The sequence below is a fragment of the Rhamphochromis sp. 'chilingali' genome (genome assembly GCF_963969265.1).
Source record: "Rhamphochromis sp. 'chilingali' genome assembly, chromosome: 4".
NCBI classification, from domain to species: Eukaryota; Metazoa; Chordata; class Actinopteri; order Cichliformes; family Cichlidae; genus Rhamphochromis; species Rhamphochromis sp. 'chilingali'.
Window position 1 is genome coordinate 44,789,763 of NC_137948.1, and position 15,103 is coordinate 44,804,865.

The window sequence follows — 15,103 nt, forward strand, 5'->3', positions numbered from 1 at the left end:
GAGACAATCCAGCACATAACAGCAGGGTGCAAGATGCTAGCAGGCAAGGCATACATGGAACGCCATAACCAAGTGGCCGGCATAGTGTACAGGAACATCTGTGCCGAGTATAACCTGGAAGTCCCGAGGTCAAAATGGGAGATGCCCCCAAGGGTGGTGGAGAATGACCGAGCTAAGATCCTGTGGGACTTCCAGATACAGACGGACAAAATGGTGGTGGCTAACCAACCGGACATAGTGGTGGTAGACAAACAGAAGAAGACGGCCGTAGTGATCGATGTAGCGGTTCCGAATGACAGCAACATCAGGAAGAAGGAACACGAGAAGCTGGAGAAATACCAAGGGCTCAGAGAAGAGCTTGAGAGGATGTGGAGGGTGAAGGTAACGGTGGTCCCCGTGGTAATCGGAGCACTAGGTGCGGTGACTCCCAAGCTAGGCGAGTGGCTCCAGCAGATCCCGGGAACAACATCGGAGATCTCTGTCCAGAAGAGCGCAGTCCTGGGAACAGCTAAGATACTGCGCAGGACCCTAAAGCTCCCAGGCCTCTGGTAGAGGACCCGAGCTTGAAGGATAAACCGCCCGCAGGGGCGTGCTGGGTGTTTTTTTATATAACTATGTTAACAGAATAAGTTCAGATTCTCTTAAAAATAATAACACTAAAATGTTAAGGACTTTTTGAGAACCCCAGCACAGACACATCTGAGGGATAAATATTCTTTAATCGTAGATGAACTCAAGCAGAAATATCGATGAAAGCAGCCTCTCCCAGCTGTCTCAGTGTGAGAGGAGGCTACAGCCTGGACAGGTCCCAGTCTGTCACAGGGCTAACACACAGACACCCATCCACACCCACAGTCACAGCTGTGGGCAGTTAGCTAACCCCACTAACCAACCCAAGTCAGCTTCCCTTTTCTCATTTAAAGACATTGATGATAAAAGGTTAGATCGCTGATGTGCACAGAGTTTGTATCTTAGGATGAAACAATAAATAAACTCAGTGATATTGTGACTTCACACACGCATTAGTATGAGCAACCATTAATGAATGAAACTAAAGTTATACAGACCTTTTTGATCTAAACAGGGATTTTTCTTCATGCATTCATTTATGATGATAGTTTTTTATGTTCAGTCAGTAAACCTCTGCTCCTAAATGGACCTGTGAGGATTTGGCAAACATAAACTTCCTCTTAATTATACACAGATCAGCAGGATGCTCCTTTTATTAATATTCTTAACTCAAAAACACTGTTGGGAACTTTTTTAAATTCACTGAATCTGTTTGCGTACGTCCTTCACGACTGTTAAACTTAGAAAAACCACATAACTGACATTATTCCTTGTGGACAGATGTAACATGGTGGACTAATATACTGACTCATCCCCATTTTTGCTGTGGACTGGTTTGTTTGTGTGTCACAGTTGCTGGTTTGGATTAACTGGAGGCAGATGTGTTTGATTGCACTGATGTGCGGCTCTGTGCAGGTGTGTCATATGGTCACATCCTTTAAATGTGTTTACGATGGACAGTTTGCTGTGTTAATACATAATTATACAGCTACAGTTGTATAATTAGCCTAGACCCGAACAGTCACACGTACACGTGACACACAAATTGCAATGGGACAGCCCAATACAGCCACCGGGACAGTCTGGTTGCATATTCAAAAATTCATTAAAAATCATTCTTGATAGTTGATGTCCAGCTTTCACCACATACCTCTGTGCCAAGTTTCATCCAGATTTACTGTAATATTCCTCAGAAATTAAAGGACATTTATATTCAATTCTATACGATTACTTAAATATTGCATCGTATTCAAAAATTCATTAAAATTCATCATTAATAGTTGATGTCTAATTTTCAACACCGTCTTACTCTGGGCCACCTACTGTACCTCTGGGACGCGTTACATCTCAATTCGTTGTAATCTTTAGCAAAAATTGAAAGAACAATTATATGTCAAGGCTGGCTCTGTGACACTAAATAACAGAACTCAGGGAATAATCCAAAAGGCGGTTTTATTAAACAAAAGCAACATACAAAATATCCCTAACCCATACTACATAACCTAAAAAGAAACATAGTGGAAGCAAAGGGACACTTAGAAGCACAAGAAAACAATATTATACTGAAAGGGCAAGAGACACAGCCCAAACATAATCCACAACTAAAACGCCAAAAGAACAAGTCATCCCACATAGCAGACGGGTCTGGCCCGGATCTGGTATCAAGCCAGCACTGCTGGCTGACTTCTGGTGTGGTAAGTGGTATATCATCCAGATATGGGCCAGGTCTGGCATAGATGGCACTGTTTATGTGATGGCATGCCACATCTGGCCTGATTGTGGTTTGGTTTATGTGGCCCAGGCTCATAGAAAACAGGTCTGGGCCGGATCCAGCATCAAGCTGGCACTTTTTCTGACTGACTGGTGTCATGGCAGGGTGTATGTCAACCAGATCTGGGCCAGGTCCGGCAATGATGGCACTATTTATGTTCCTATTTTCCTACTTTAGTTAGAAGACCCAAATGCCATGTTGCAATACTATACTGCTATGGTAGCCAACGTTTCACATGCAGCTTTGACAGGTTTGTGAGTGTACACTTTATCCAAAACCTAGTGACTCATGTTTATCACTGGGTGGCTGTAGCTCAGGAGGTAGAGCAGGTCACCTACTGGTCGGAAGGCTAGTGGTTTTATCCCTGGATCCTCCAGTCTGCGTGTCAAGAGTGTGAATGTAGTTAGGAAGCAGTCAGTTTAGAGAAAGTGTGTGATTGGGTGAATGTGACATGTTGCACAAAGCACTTTGAGTAATCTGGGAGAGTAGGAAAGCGCTATGTAAGAATCAGCCCATTCACTGTCTGAACAGTTTTGTCATGTTACTTTTGCACTATTATGTTCCGGCACATGTTGTTATTACATGGCTTGATTAAGGTACACATTAGGCTGACATCTGGGGCCAGCAGTGTGTCTGCAACTGGCCTTGTGCTGGCCCATGTGTGGGCCACCTCTGGTAAACCAGATCTGGGCCGCCAAAGGGCCGTCATTCTTTGCGGTACGCAGGCCATGTGTAAGCACATTGTGTGGGACAGATCCAGGCCATACCAATTTTGCTATGTGGGATGAATTATGTAAAAATAGAAACATCATAAAAATGAAAATGAACATAAAGTAAAATGTACTGAAAAGAACATCAGTATGGCCATCATTATTTGCTTGGAAAGTCTAAAGTTCCATGGCTTTGAACAGCCAGAGAACGCAATGCCCAGCTTAGAACGACTAAAAGTAACTTCTTTTAACATTCTGTCATTCTGCTTCTATATCAAACATCCACTAAAAATAGTCATTTGGAAAAAAAATTCGCCATTTTTCAGCAGTTTGGGTTCTTCTGTTTATAGGGGCTGTAGGGGCTCTATCCGCCTTAGTGCAGCTGCCGTACCATACTGTAATGCAGTAAGTTAGCAGGCTCTCAATGGGTGAGTGGTGGAAGGTCAGCAGTGGATGTCTGGGATGATTGTATTAAAGGCTGAGCTGTAATCCACGAAGAGCATTCTGCCACTGTTCTAGGTGACTCAGCACCGAGTGGAGGGTCGTGGCGTCTTCTGTGGATCTGTTTGTGCGGTATGCAAACTGGTGGGGGGGGGGGGGGGCGAATTCTGGGGGGAGGTAATCCTCGGTGTGCTGAAGGACTAGTCTCTCAAAGCAGCCATCCCATCCTTTAGACAGGATGGGATGGCTGCTTGATCCAGTGAGAGGTTGAAGATTCTGGTGGAGATGAGGGTGAGCTGGTGGGCACATGCTCTTAGCACTTTACCACGTACTCCATCTGGACCGGCCGCCTTCCTGGGGTTCACTGCTAGGAACACACATCTGACATCGTGCTCCGTTACAGTGAATGGAGCGGTGCAGGAACCAGGTGAGGCTGAGGATGGGAGCAGGGCTGAGGCAGATGAGTGCTGCTGTTGTGGTGTTTCAAAGCGGGCGAAGAAGCTGTTTATGTCCTCTGCTAGCTGCACACTCAGGTTTTCTGTTTTCACAGTTCTGCCTCTGTGGTTTATGTTGTCTATTATTCCATGCCACACCTCTCGTGTGTTGTTGCTGGACAGGTGGGACCCCTTTTCAGGTCAGCTCGAGCAGCTCACCTGACCTAAAGTTGGCATTGTGGGCTTTGAGGAGTGTGCAGACCTCGCTGGTCATCCAGGGTTTTTGGTTTGGGAAAACCTGAATGCTTTTGTCCACAGTCACATTTGCAATACAGAACTTGATATAGTCCAGTACTGATCCTGTGAAAGTTTCTAATGCAATATATTATACTTTACTAATGTAACACTGCATGCCAAATCAATTTCGAAAATATCTGAATTTTGTATTGAAAAATGCAGGTTTCTTTCAGAATTTATTTTTATGTTATCAAAAATGTATTAAAAGTACAAGCATGTAAAATTATAAGAATGCAATCAAAAAAAATATGACCAAACAAGCTTAATTTACAGTTTACAGTTTGAAATACAGAACATAATGAAAATATATAAATAACTACCTATTCGTACCCTAAAGCAGATGACTCGTAAGCTGGAGAGGAAATGGCGTGTCACAAATTTAGAGGATCATCATTTAGCCTGGAGAAATAGTTTGCTGCTTTATAAGAAAGCCCTCCACAAAGCCAGAACATCTTACTATTCATCACTGATTGAAGGAAATAAGAACAACCCCAGGTTTCTCTTCAGCACTGTAGCCAGGCTGACAAACAGTCAGAGCTCTGTTGAGCCAACCATCCCTTTAACGTTAACTAGTAATGACTTCATGAACTTCTTCACAAATAAAATTTTTATCATTAGAGAAAAAATTACCAGTAATCATCCCACAGATGTAATATTATCTACAGCTACTCTTAGTACCATTGATGTTAAGTTAGACTCTTTTTCTCCAATTGATCTTTCTGAGTTAACTTCAATAATTACTTCCTCCAAACCATCAACGTGTCTTTTAGACCCCATTCCTACAAAACTGCTCAAAGAAGTCCTGCCATTAATTAATTCTTCGATCTTAAATATGATCAACCTATCTCTAATGATCGGAGTCATTTTTGACCAGGACATGACCTTCAACGCACATATTAAACAAATATGTAAGACTGCTTTCTTCCATTAGCGCAACATCTCTAAAATTAGAAATATCCTGTCTCAGAGTGACGCTGAAAAATTAGTTCATGCATTTATTACTTCCAGGCTGGACGACTGTAATTCATTATTATCAGGAAGTCCTGAAAACTCCCTGAAAAGCCTTCAGCTGATCCAAAATGCTGCAGCAAGAGTCCTGACAGGGACTAGAAAGAGAGAGCAGATTTCTCCTGTTTTGGCTTCCTGTTAAATCCAGAATTCAAAATCCTGCTCCTCACTACAAGGTCTTAAATAATCAGGCCCCATCTTATCTTAATGACCTTGTAGTACCATATCAGCCTATTAGAGCACTTCGCTCTCGCTCTGCAGGCCTACTTGTTGTTCCTAGAGTATTTAAAAGTAGAATGGGAGGCAGAGCCTTCAGTTTTCAGGCCCCTCTTCTGTGGAACCAGCTTCCAGTTTGGATTCAGGAGACAGACACTATCTCTACTTTCAAGATTAGGCTTCAAACTTTCCTTTTTGCTAAAGCATATAGTTAGGGCTGGACCAGGTGACCCTGAATCCTCCCTTAGTTATGCTGCAATAGACGTAGGCTGCCGGGGATTCCCATGATGCATTGAGTTTTTCCTTTCCAGTCACCTTTCTCACTCACTATGTGTTAACAGACCTCTCTGCATTGAATCATATCTGTTATTAATCTCTGTCTCTCTTCCACAGCATGTCTTTTATCCTGTCTTCCTTCTCTCACCCCAACCAATCACAGCAGATGGCCCCGCCCCTCTCTGAGCCTGGTTCTGCCAGAGGTTTCTTCCTGTTAAAAAGGAGTTTTTCCTTCCCACTGTCGCATGATTGTTGGGTTTTTCTCTGTATCTATTATTGTACGATCTACTGTACAATATAAAGCGCCTTGAGGCGACTGTTGTTGTGATTTGGCGCTGTATAAATAAAATTGAATTGAATTGAATACGTTACTCTCATTCAGTAACGTAACGAAATCTATTCTGTAATCTGTAGTGGAATACATTTTAAAAGTAACCTTTCCAACACTGCTTGTAGATCTGCCCCTGAACAATAGGATTTTACACCTTTATGATTAGAACTACAGTATGGGCAGAAATCTGTGCCATCAGAAACTGAATTTGAATAGTTACATTTGAATTGCTCAGATTGAACTCAATTCAATTCAACTGAATTCAACTTATGGTTTCTGAATGATCGTCACTAAATTGAAATTGAATTCAATTGCTTTGAAACTGTATTATATCCTTTAAAAATGTAGCTCTCGAATAATTTCAGTTTCACTTCTCACCATTCAGTTTCAGTTCCAAAATTCAGTTATTTGGAACTTACATCCGGTTCCGGTTCAAGACTAATCAAGCGGAGAGTAATCGAACTTCGTTTTACCAGCGGACCGAAAGTGGCAATCTTGAGCTGGACCTGGAGTTTCCGAACCATAAATTGAATTTCAAATTAGACTAATTCAAATTCAGTTTTCAAAAGCATTTATTCAAGTTACAATTCAGATTCAATCTGAGCCACGTGATGTTTCTGTTTTATTAGGAGACTGTCTCACCCCAACATCGTCAGACTCATGGCAGTTGCCCGCACTGAGTCCTGCTTTTTGTTGGCAACTGAATACATTCATGGTGCAACCCTGCAGCAAGTGCTTCACACAGACAGCTGCTACTCTAATAGTCTGTGTTATTGAAGGATTCAGCACTTCTTTTGGGTTTTTTAATCCATTTTTAGACAGCGATGAGATCAGCTGCACACTCCACAGAGGCCCAGAGTTACTGTTAATATCAAAAATATAACGCTGTCCTTTGAGATTTTAACATAAGACTGTGAGTGTGATGGATCTAAAACTGTTTAAATCTCTACAGCCTGGTAACATGGAAACTTTAAAAACATCAGCAGAAGGTTTCAGTAGTGTAGTGTGAGTTGTTCTTTTTATTTAATAATAGTCTATATTATCTATAACAGCTACATTCACCCTGGAGAGAAACTAGTGAGGGAGACCATCAGGACCAAGCTGGGTTTCTGGGTCCAGAGGTTTGGAGAAACTTCTTCCCGTTCTTTCATCACAGCTGTCCTGTGCCAGAAGTTCTGTTGACCCACTGAAAGAGGCTTCATTTAAGAAACACCAGGAAGACTGAAGCTCATCGCATTGATCAAGCAGGACTCATGATCTTCACCAGCAGCTCCCTCACAGGGAAATCTTCAGAGCTCCTCTGTAGGCCCGCCCCAGGAGATGGATAAACCCAGCATTTCATGAACACTGTGATGAGACCTTTGCTTTGTGTAATGTTATAAATACTCGGATACTCCCCAGAGGCTCCGGACTTTTACATAAAGATATTATATTCAGTCCTGTAGAAAGTTATATATTTAAAAAGATATGATCCTCTCTGGTTACTCTGGTATGAATAACTCTGAATCACTTTATGGTAAATAACACACTATCTGTAAAAAACTGTGAAAACTGTGACCTTTGACCTTCATCAGGTTTTATTTAATTGTGTTAGAGAAACTCAAACACGCTCTTCATGCAGCTGAGTACATCAAGTGTTTAAAACGGAAGCTGTGCAGGTCTGAGATACAAACTGAGGTCCTGTTAATGCTGATGTATAGTGACACAGTTACAGGGGTGATTAATCCTTTTGTTTTTTGTCCTTAACTTTATCAATAAAACAGCTGCAGCTTTCACTACAGCACATGTGGTACTTTAACCTTTGTACCGTTTTCATCAGTTCATTTTGCAGTTAAAAATTTAAAGATGCCGAGGAGCAGCTCAGCAAAACCTTAAAAGAACTGAAGGCAAAAGAAAAGAAATCACAAAGCAGGAACTCCAGCAACACTTGAGGGAAGATGAACAACTTTAATAATAGACCAACGCGTTTCGGCTTGTGGCCTTCATCAGGGTCATAGTAGAACATTTTAAAATTGCTTAAATACAAGACAGGAAACAGAAAAAAATTCCAAATTAACCAGTCAAAACTTCATAGATAGGTCAGCTGACATATAATAGGTAGGTATTGGTTAATTGGCTAAGTCACGCCCAAGAAAATACCGGACTAGATCATTACTGATGAGGAGGAGGGGGGGTGACATAACCCCCATACGTCTGAAAATAACACATGCATGAAATGCATAAGGAGGATGCTATAAATATACACACAGGTTTAAAAAAAAAGGGGGGGGGGGGGGTTGAATGGTAAAAGCACGTTTGAATTAGAAAACAAGATTACATCATCACATGGGAACACATTTGTTAAAAGATCCTTATTTATGTCTCTAAAATGTAAAATATCTAAAATTTAGACTTGAATTGTAGACTTAAGATGAGATGTCTGAAGCGCTACTTCTTCTTTGGCTAAAATAATAAGATTAATTAAATAAATATTACTCACGTGAGAGTAATTTAACTGGTTAAAAAAAAGGGAGATGTAGCTCATAAAAACTCTTTGATAGAAAAATCCTCATTCATACCTCTGGGGTGCAGACTCTTAAAACGGAATATCCAAGATGCTTCTCTTTTTTTCCAGATAAAATTTATGTTGCCACCTCTTTGGTTTAGTTTAATGGCTTCTATGCCTCGGAAAAATAATGGTGAATTTGGATGTTTATCATTGAAGTGTCTTGCAACAGGGCTGGTTAAATCATTCCTCTTGATTGAACTTCTGTGTTCATTAATTCGATCTTTAAGAGGGCGGGATGTTTCTCCTATATATATTTTATTGCATGGGCACTGTATCATGTAGATTACATTGTTAGTTCTGCATGTGATAAAGCCCTTTATGGCAATGGTTTTGTCACCTATAGCGTCTTTGAATGATTTAACATTTTTGGTATATTGGCAATTAATGCATGCCCCACACTTGAAATTACCATGTAGGTTATGAGTTATCAGGGTTTTATCTGGAGTGATAGGGTCCTGGCAGGCTCTAACAAGCCTATCTACCTATTAAGACGCACTTAAAGAAATAGGAAAGCTCAAAAAGGAAGCTAAAGAGCTCCTCAAACACAAAGTGAAACTGGCCAAACAGCAGCTGAAAGAAACATTTAAAGATGCCGAGGAGCAGCTCAACAAAACCTTAAAAGAACTGAAGGCAAAAGAAAAGCAAGCCGAGGACAGGAGGGGATTCTGGAGCAGCCTGCTGAGGAAGAACTGACCCAGCAGCATCCAGTTTGAGGACATCAATAGTTTCTTCCTCCTCTCTCCACCTTTCTTTCTCCCCATCCTTCTTCTTGGGACGTTTGTTTGTTTTTTAAAAACTCTAATCTAAATACATGTACTGAAACACACAAATAAAATTGCCATAACTTGACCTCATGTTGCCTGCTTGTGTGTCTGTGGATGTAAAACAGTAACACACCTCCTGCTCTGTGTGTCTTTAATTGTAAATAAATGCAATATGTTTTCATTTTAAAATGCAGTGCCAAAAACTTCTGCTCCCACGTCTAACAGGGAAAGGAAGCTTTGGAGCACACTTGTAATCTTACGCTGTCAGAAGATAAACAAATGGAGAATGGTAAATTTACATGGACCTCACTCTAAATGGGTTTATATAAATCTCATATCTACTATGGCAGTGACAAACCTTAGCAGACTCTGTGGGTCCAGCTTGTGAAGCACGAGCGATTTGCTGCTGCACTGGGCTTTCAAATGTCCAATGTTTTTTCTTGAGAACTGAGACCTGACATTTTTTTGTCTGATACCTGACAAATTTTTTCTTGAGACCTGACGATGTCCTAAAATGTACACGGTACCAAAGGCATCCGCAGGTGACGACGTTTCGTCAACATTGTTGTTTGTTGGGGAGGAAACTTACAAACATACAGTGCAGCACTTCAGAGTCACACTGCTAGCGATCGAAGATTTATGTAAATTTGACAATCTGAACACACTCTGTACTGTACAGGAGACACGGCATGAGATTGATTGACAATCGTCTACAGCCAATCAGGACGCAGAACACAATGCGCTGTTAAAAAATAAAACATAAAAAAAGCATGCAAAAAAATCCGCAAAACAGCGAGTCTGCGAAAGGTGAACTGCGTTATAGCGAGGGACCACTGTACTTAGAGTGGCTCTTATTTATGCAACACTGATCAAATGAAAGGAGGCTGTCCCACACATTTATTTACAGAGGGGTACATCCTGGAGAGGAGTGGACCAGGTCACCACTCTACTGTTCAATACAAAGATAGCAGTACAACACTTTATTGTACACACAGTGCAGTTTGGGGTTTGGGTTTTTTTTGTTTTCATACTGGAGAACAATAGCATGTCACACCAGGTCTGTGGATGGTAATATTCAAATGAAATAATGATCTATGCCAATAAAGTTTTACACTGTATTTAGACATTACATGGACCACATCCTAAACATGGTGGCTGTGGCTACAATGTAGCTTGCCATCACCAGTGTGTGAATGTGTGTGTGAATGGGTGGATGACTGGATATGTAAAGCGCTTTGGGGTCCTTAGGGACTAGTAAAGCGCTATATAAATACAGGCCATTTTAAACATGGAAATTCAGCTGAATGTCCTGAATTTATCGAGTTTCGGAGAGAAAAAAAATCCTGATTGTGATTTGATTAAATGGTTTGATGAACATGTTGGCTGTTAGGTCTTCCGTACCTGAGGAAAATGGCTTCAAATAAGCGAGAACTTCAGTTACACCAGTTGTTTATCTTTAATCATCACTGAAAAATGGAGCACAGACTGGAGGTAGAGTTCAACAGGAGCACTGTTTCACACACCGTCACAGCAATCACCATCATCAGGTAGATCTCAGGCTTACATCAGCACCATTTAAACAAGACAGAATACTGTTGGCATATTGGGTAAATATTTACATTCATATAAAAATACACTGCGGGGTTTAGAACAAACAGAATAAATGTTTGTCACAGGCTCCCTGTTAGAGGTCCACCTGCAGAATCACTGAGTATGTTAGTCCTGCCGAAAAGTCACATTTCATCATGTAAGGTTGCTGAGCTATATAATCATGTCACATTGGTACAGTTGAACTGAAGAAATGCTGTATGAAACTAACAGTTATTCCATTTGTTTCCTGTAAATGAAGCAGAAGCACTAACTCACTAGTGTGAAAATCCAGGAGTCAAACCTGAGACAAACCCGTCAAAGCAGGGAAACACTGTTCACAAAACTCGGAGGCACTGTGGTCATCACTAACTCCAGAAGAATATTTGACACAAAAACCTTTTAGAGCACATCTATCAGAAAGCAACAAGCAGACTGAAAGTACACAATATAAACTATAAACAACGGTACCTTGTCACATATTCATCACCCAATCAGGTAAATCTGTGTTTTTCACTTTGGACTGCAACAATCAGCAGATGTGAGAACCAGTGAGGACAGACACAGTGAGGTTTGAACAGCTTTCAAAAGCTCATAAGACTCTAAAATGACTACAGAAATGTTAAAGTTCAAGTAAGAAAAGTTGAAATCGTCCCGTCGTCTTCAGCTCACAGGACCTTCTCCTCGCACTGACCGTCAGTCGCGTCCGGGCAGCGACAGGAGAGCCCTCCAAGCCGTGGCAGGCACAGGTGAGAACATCCGCCGTTGTCAGCGCAGTAGTTATACACTAAAGCATCAAAGGGAAGACAATGCAACAATGTCACAAAGGTCTTTACAGAAAGGCTCTTACTTTGACCGTACAGGATGTCTGAAAGGCCATGGTGGCAGAGGACTGATGATGTCACCCATGTGCACCACTGTTGCTGTCAAATGTCATTTTAGTTACATTGTATTCACATGTGTTCTCAAACTAAATGCAAAGAGAGCTTAGAGCAGCACAACAGTGTAAAAACAAAAACAGTAATGGGCAACAGAGCAGAGTTCTGATTGGCTGCTCTTTCATCGAGTTTGTGTGTGAAGGCCAGCAGTAGCAAAAAGAGATCTGTGTTACGTACGTGTTTGAAATAAAGATTTCACATCAGAGTTAGCGTGCCCGTCTTTTATACTGGGAAGAACCCATAATGTTTTCATGTGGACTGAAACAGCCAAAAGTGAAAATACCTCAGAGTTCTCATGTGTGTGTTAACAGAAGGGCCAGCTGGCGGGACGAGTGCATAAACATGACTATATGACTAGAGGATCTGCAGCCTCAGGAAGTGCCTGAACACTTCATCATCCGTTTGTGTTGCACCGAAACCAGCAGGTGAAGCAGTTTCTCATCGTGGCCTGTTGTACAGTTCTGGGCTCTGAGCCAGTCTCCATATCCACAGCTGGCTTCTCTGAGGTCATGTCAGCCTGAAATTCCCATGCTTCACATGCTATGGAATCTGGAATCAATTATTCCCACTATTCCCACTGCATTAAACTGCTGTGAAACAAACTCCACAGAGCTCGAAACTCTCAGCCCACAAAGTTCCAACGAACGGGAAACTTCTCTGCTTACAAAAAGACAACATGGGAAAATCACCACCACCTTTAGGGATGTAAGAAAATATCGATACAACCAAATATCGCGATATTTCGCGCAATGATACTGAATCGATATTTAAAATCACTGTTATCGATTTTTTTAATTGAAAAATGACATGCATTTACTGTTTATTTCTTTTGTATGTTGGAATTCAAACTCCGGCCACTGGTTTGCAGTTTTCACCGCCTTTACTATGACGTAAAAACGAGGTCTCGCGATAACTGTAGAAGCGTCTAGTTTGCCAAAAGAACGAAGTAGAACAGTCAGTGGACGTGTGTGATGCTAGCTAACTGATGACTGAAGAGGAGAGGATACAGCCGGCCCCCGCAGCTTTCAAAGATGATGTGTGGACTTATTTTGGATTTAGGACAAAAGAAGGCAGTAAAGACTATGACAAGAGCTATGCAGTCTGTAGAATCTGCACCGCCAGAGTCAAATATTCCGGTAACACAACAAATTTACGAACACACGTGTCTAGACACCATAGCGACGTAGCGTCAAATGCTAATTTTAAAACGAAACGAGGTGATCCCTCTCAACGGACAATTGAAGAAGTTAACTTTTCGAAACTACCAGCAACTTCAACTCGTGCAACAAAAATAACGCGGTCAGTACTTGTTTTTATTTGCAAAGACATGCGCCCTCTGAGTGTTGTGGAGAATAAAGGATTTCGTAATATGATTAAAACGCTGGAGCCCCGTTACACCGTTCCTTCTCGACAACACATCACGGACATCGCTCTGCCAAAGTTGTACCAAGAAGTCAAAGCGACAGTGCTGGACTCTCTCAGCTCAGCTGAGACAGTTGCTCTGACATGCGACGCTTGGACTTCGAGAGCCACTGAATCGTACGTAACCGTTACAGCACATCACATAACGGACCAGTGGGACCTTCAGTCTCATGTACTACAAACCCGAGCCATGCATGACAGTCACACAGGTGAGCACATTGCAGCGTTACTAACTGACGCTGTGGCTGAATGGGGATTGAACGCAAAGGACCTTGTTGTTGTTACCGATAATGCACCAAACATGGCTCTCGCGGCTAGACTTGCCTCAGCTATCCAAAGTAGCAAGGAGTTTCCTATGCATTCCTGGAACAAGTGTCTCTGCAGAGAGAGTTTTCTCCTCTGCAGGAGACATAGTAAATGCACAGAGAAGTGTCCTGAGAGCTGACCATGTCGATCAGCTTGTATTCCTGCACAAAAATCTGGAAATTGAAAAATAAACACTGAGAAAACACTACACATGTAAAATCTCTGATATGAGAATGTTTGACATTTTGGTTGAGTCTCATAAGCACTTATTTAGATGAGTAAATTCCTTTTTTCAGGTTGTACTAAAAGTGTTCCATTGATGGACACTGCAGAGCTGTACTTTATTTTATCAACACTTAATTGTAATAGCTAAGCTAAGCTAATTACACTCAGATGAGCTTTGCCCCCTTTTTAAAAAACCTTTGTAAACCTTCCTCCCACAGACTGTACTCTACAATTTCTCATCGTCCTTAGTCCCTACATTTGTCTCTCTGGTTTCAGTCACTGCTCTGGCTGATAGAAGTCATACCCTGTGGACACTGTGTTGCTGTTGTGGTGATGCCGTACAGGCGAGAGCGTTTCTGTGGCAGAAACTCTTCTGTCTCTTTCCCCAAGTGACGATCCACAGCCACCACGGCCTCCCTGTAAAACACCCACAACCTTTTAAATATCTCAGAGGCCACATAGTGATGTGTCAGATATGTCACATTAACACTGCCATTAGTCACAATGTAGTGAATGTAAGATACAAAGCACTTAAACATAGGAAAAGGGCTTGTGTAAATAGGTGAATGAGGCATGTTGTATAAAATGTTTTGACTTCTCCGTGAGAGTAGCTGACGTCATTAGCCACTTCCAGGTCCAAACTCCGCTTCAGGTCCCAAAGTCAAACGAACACTGCGACATCACTGAGAGTTACAAACTGTCTAAATTCTTTCATCTTTAATAAAATGATCAGTGTTGCTGCTTTACCAGGTGTAACTATGAAGTTTAACAACCGGTCGCAGCAGATGGCCCCGCCCCTCCCTGAGCCTGGTTCTGCCGGAGGTTTCTTCCTGTTCAAAGGGAGTTTTTCCTTCCCACTGTTGCCAAAGTGCTTGCTCATAGGGGGTCATATGATTGTTGGGTTTTTCTCTGTATCTATGAGGCGCCTTGAGGCGACTTTTGTTGTGATTTGGCGCTATATAAATAAAAGTGAATTGAATTTAATTGAATTGAATTAACATGCAGGATGTTAACATGCAGGATGCTGTAAACGGACCAAACTTCAGCCAGGAGAACAACTGAGATAATCCATCCACAATACAGGTTAGTCATTCATATACTGCTGCATGGGCTGGGCTGTAGTTACATCCTAAGGTTTTAAAAACTGAGCTTTAAAATGAACAGTGGCAATAAAAACCGAGAGAGGCCGACAGCGATCACTGACTGTTTTAGTGATCACTAAACACTATGTAATCTGGCTTGTTCAGATTAAATAGAAC

General features: G+C 41.7%; 1 protein-coding gene across 3 annotated transcripts in view; it reads right to left on the reverse strand.

Annotated features, from left to right (window-relative positions):
• Positions 1 to 10,248: 10,248 nt before the first annotated feature.
• The window catches only part of LOC308396355 (nidogen-1-like), a 36,927-nt gene continuing 32,072 nt past the window's right edge, over positions 10,249 to 15,103 (reverse strand). For 2 of the 3 annotated variants that reach the window (XM_080881581.1, XM_080881580.1), the window contains 3 exons: positions 14,149 to 14,261; positions 13,638 to 13,792; positions 10,249 to 11,740 (listed from right to left, as the gene is read on the reverse strand). In XM_080881581.1, the coding sequence (XP_080737707.1) occupies positions 11,576 to 11,740; positions 13,638 to 13,792; positions 14,149 to 14,261 (433 nt within the window). In that variant the 3' untranslated portion in view covers positions 10,249 to 11,575. The remainder of the gene's footprint in view (positions 11,741 to 13,637; positions 13,793 to 14,148; positions 14,262 to 15,103) is intronic. The other variant, XM_080881582.1, reaches the window with a different exon arrangement.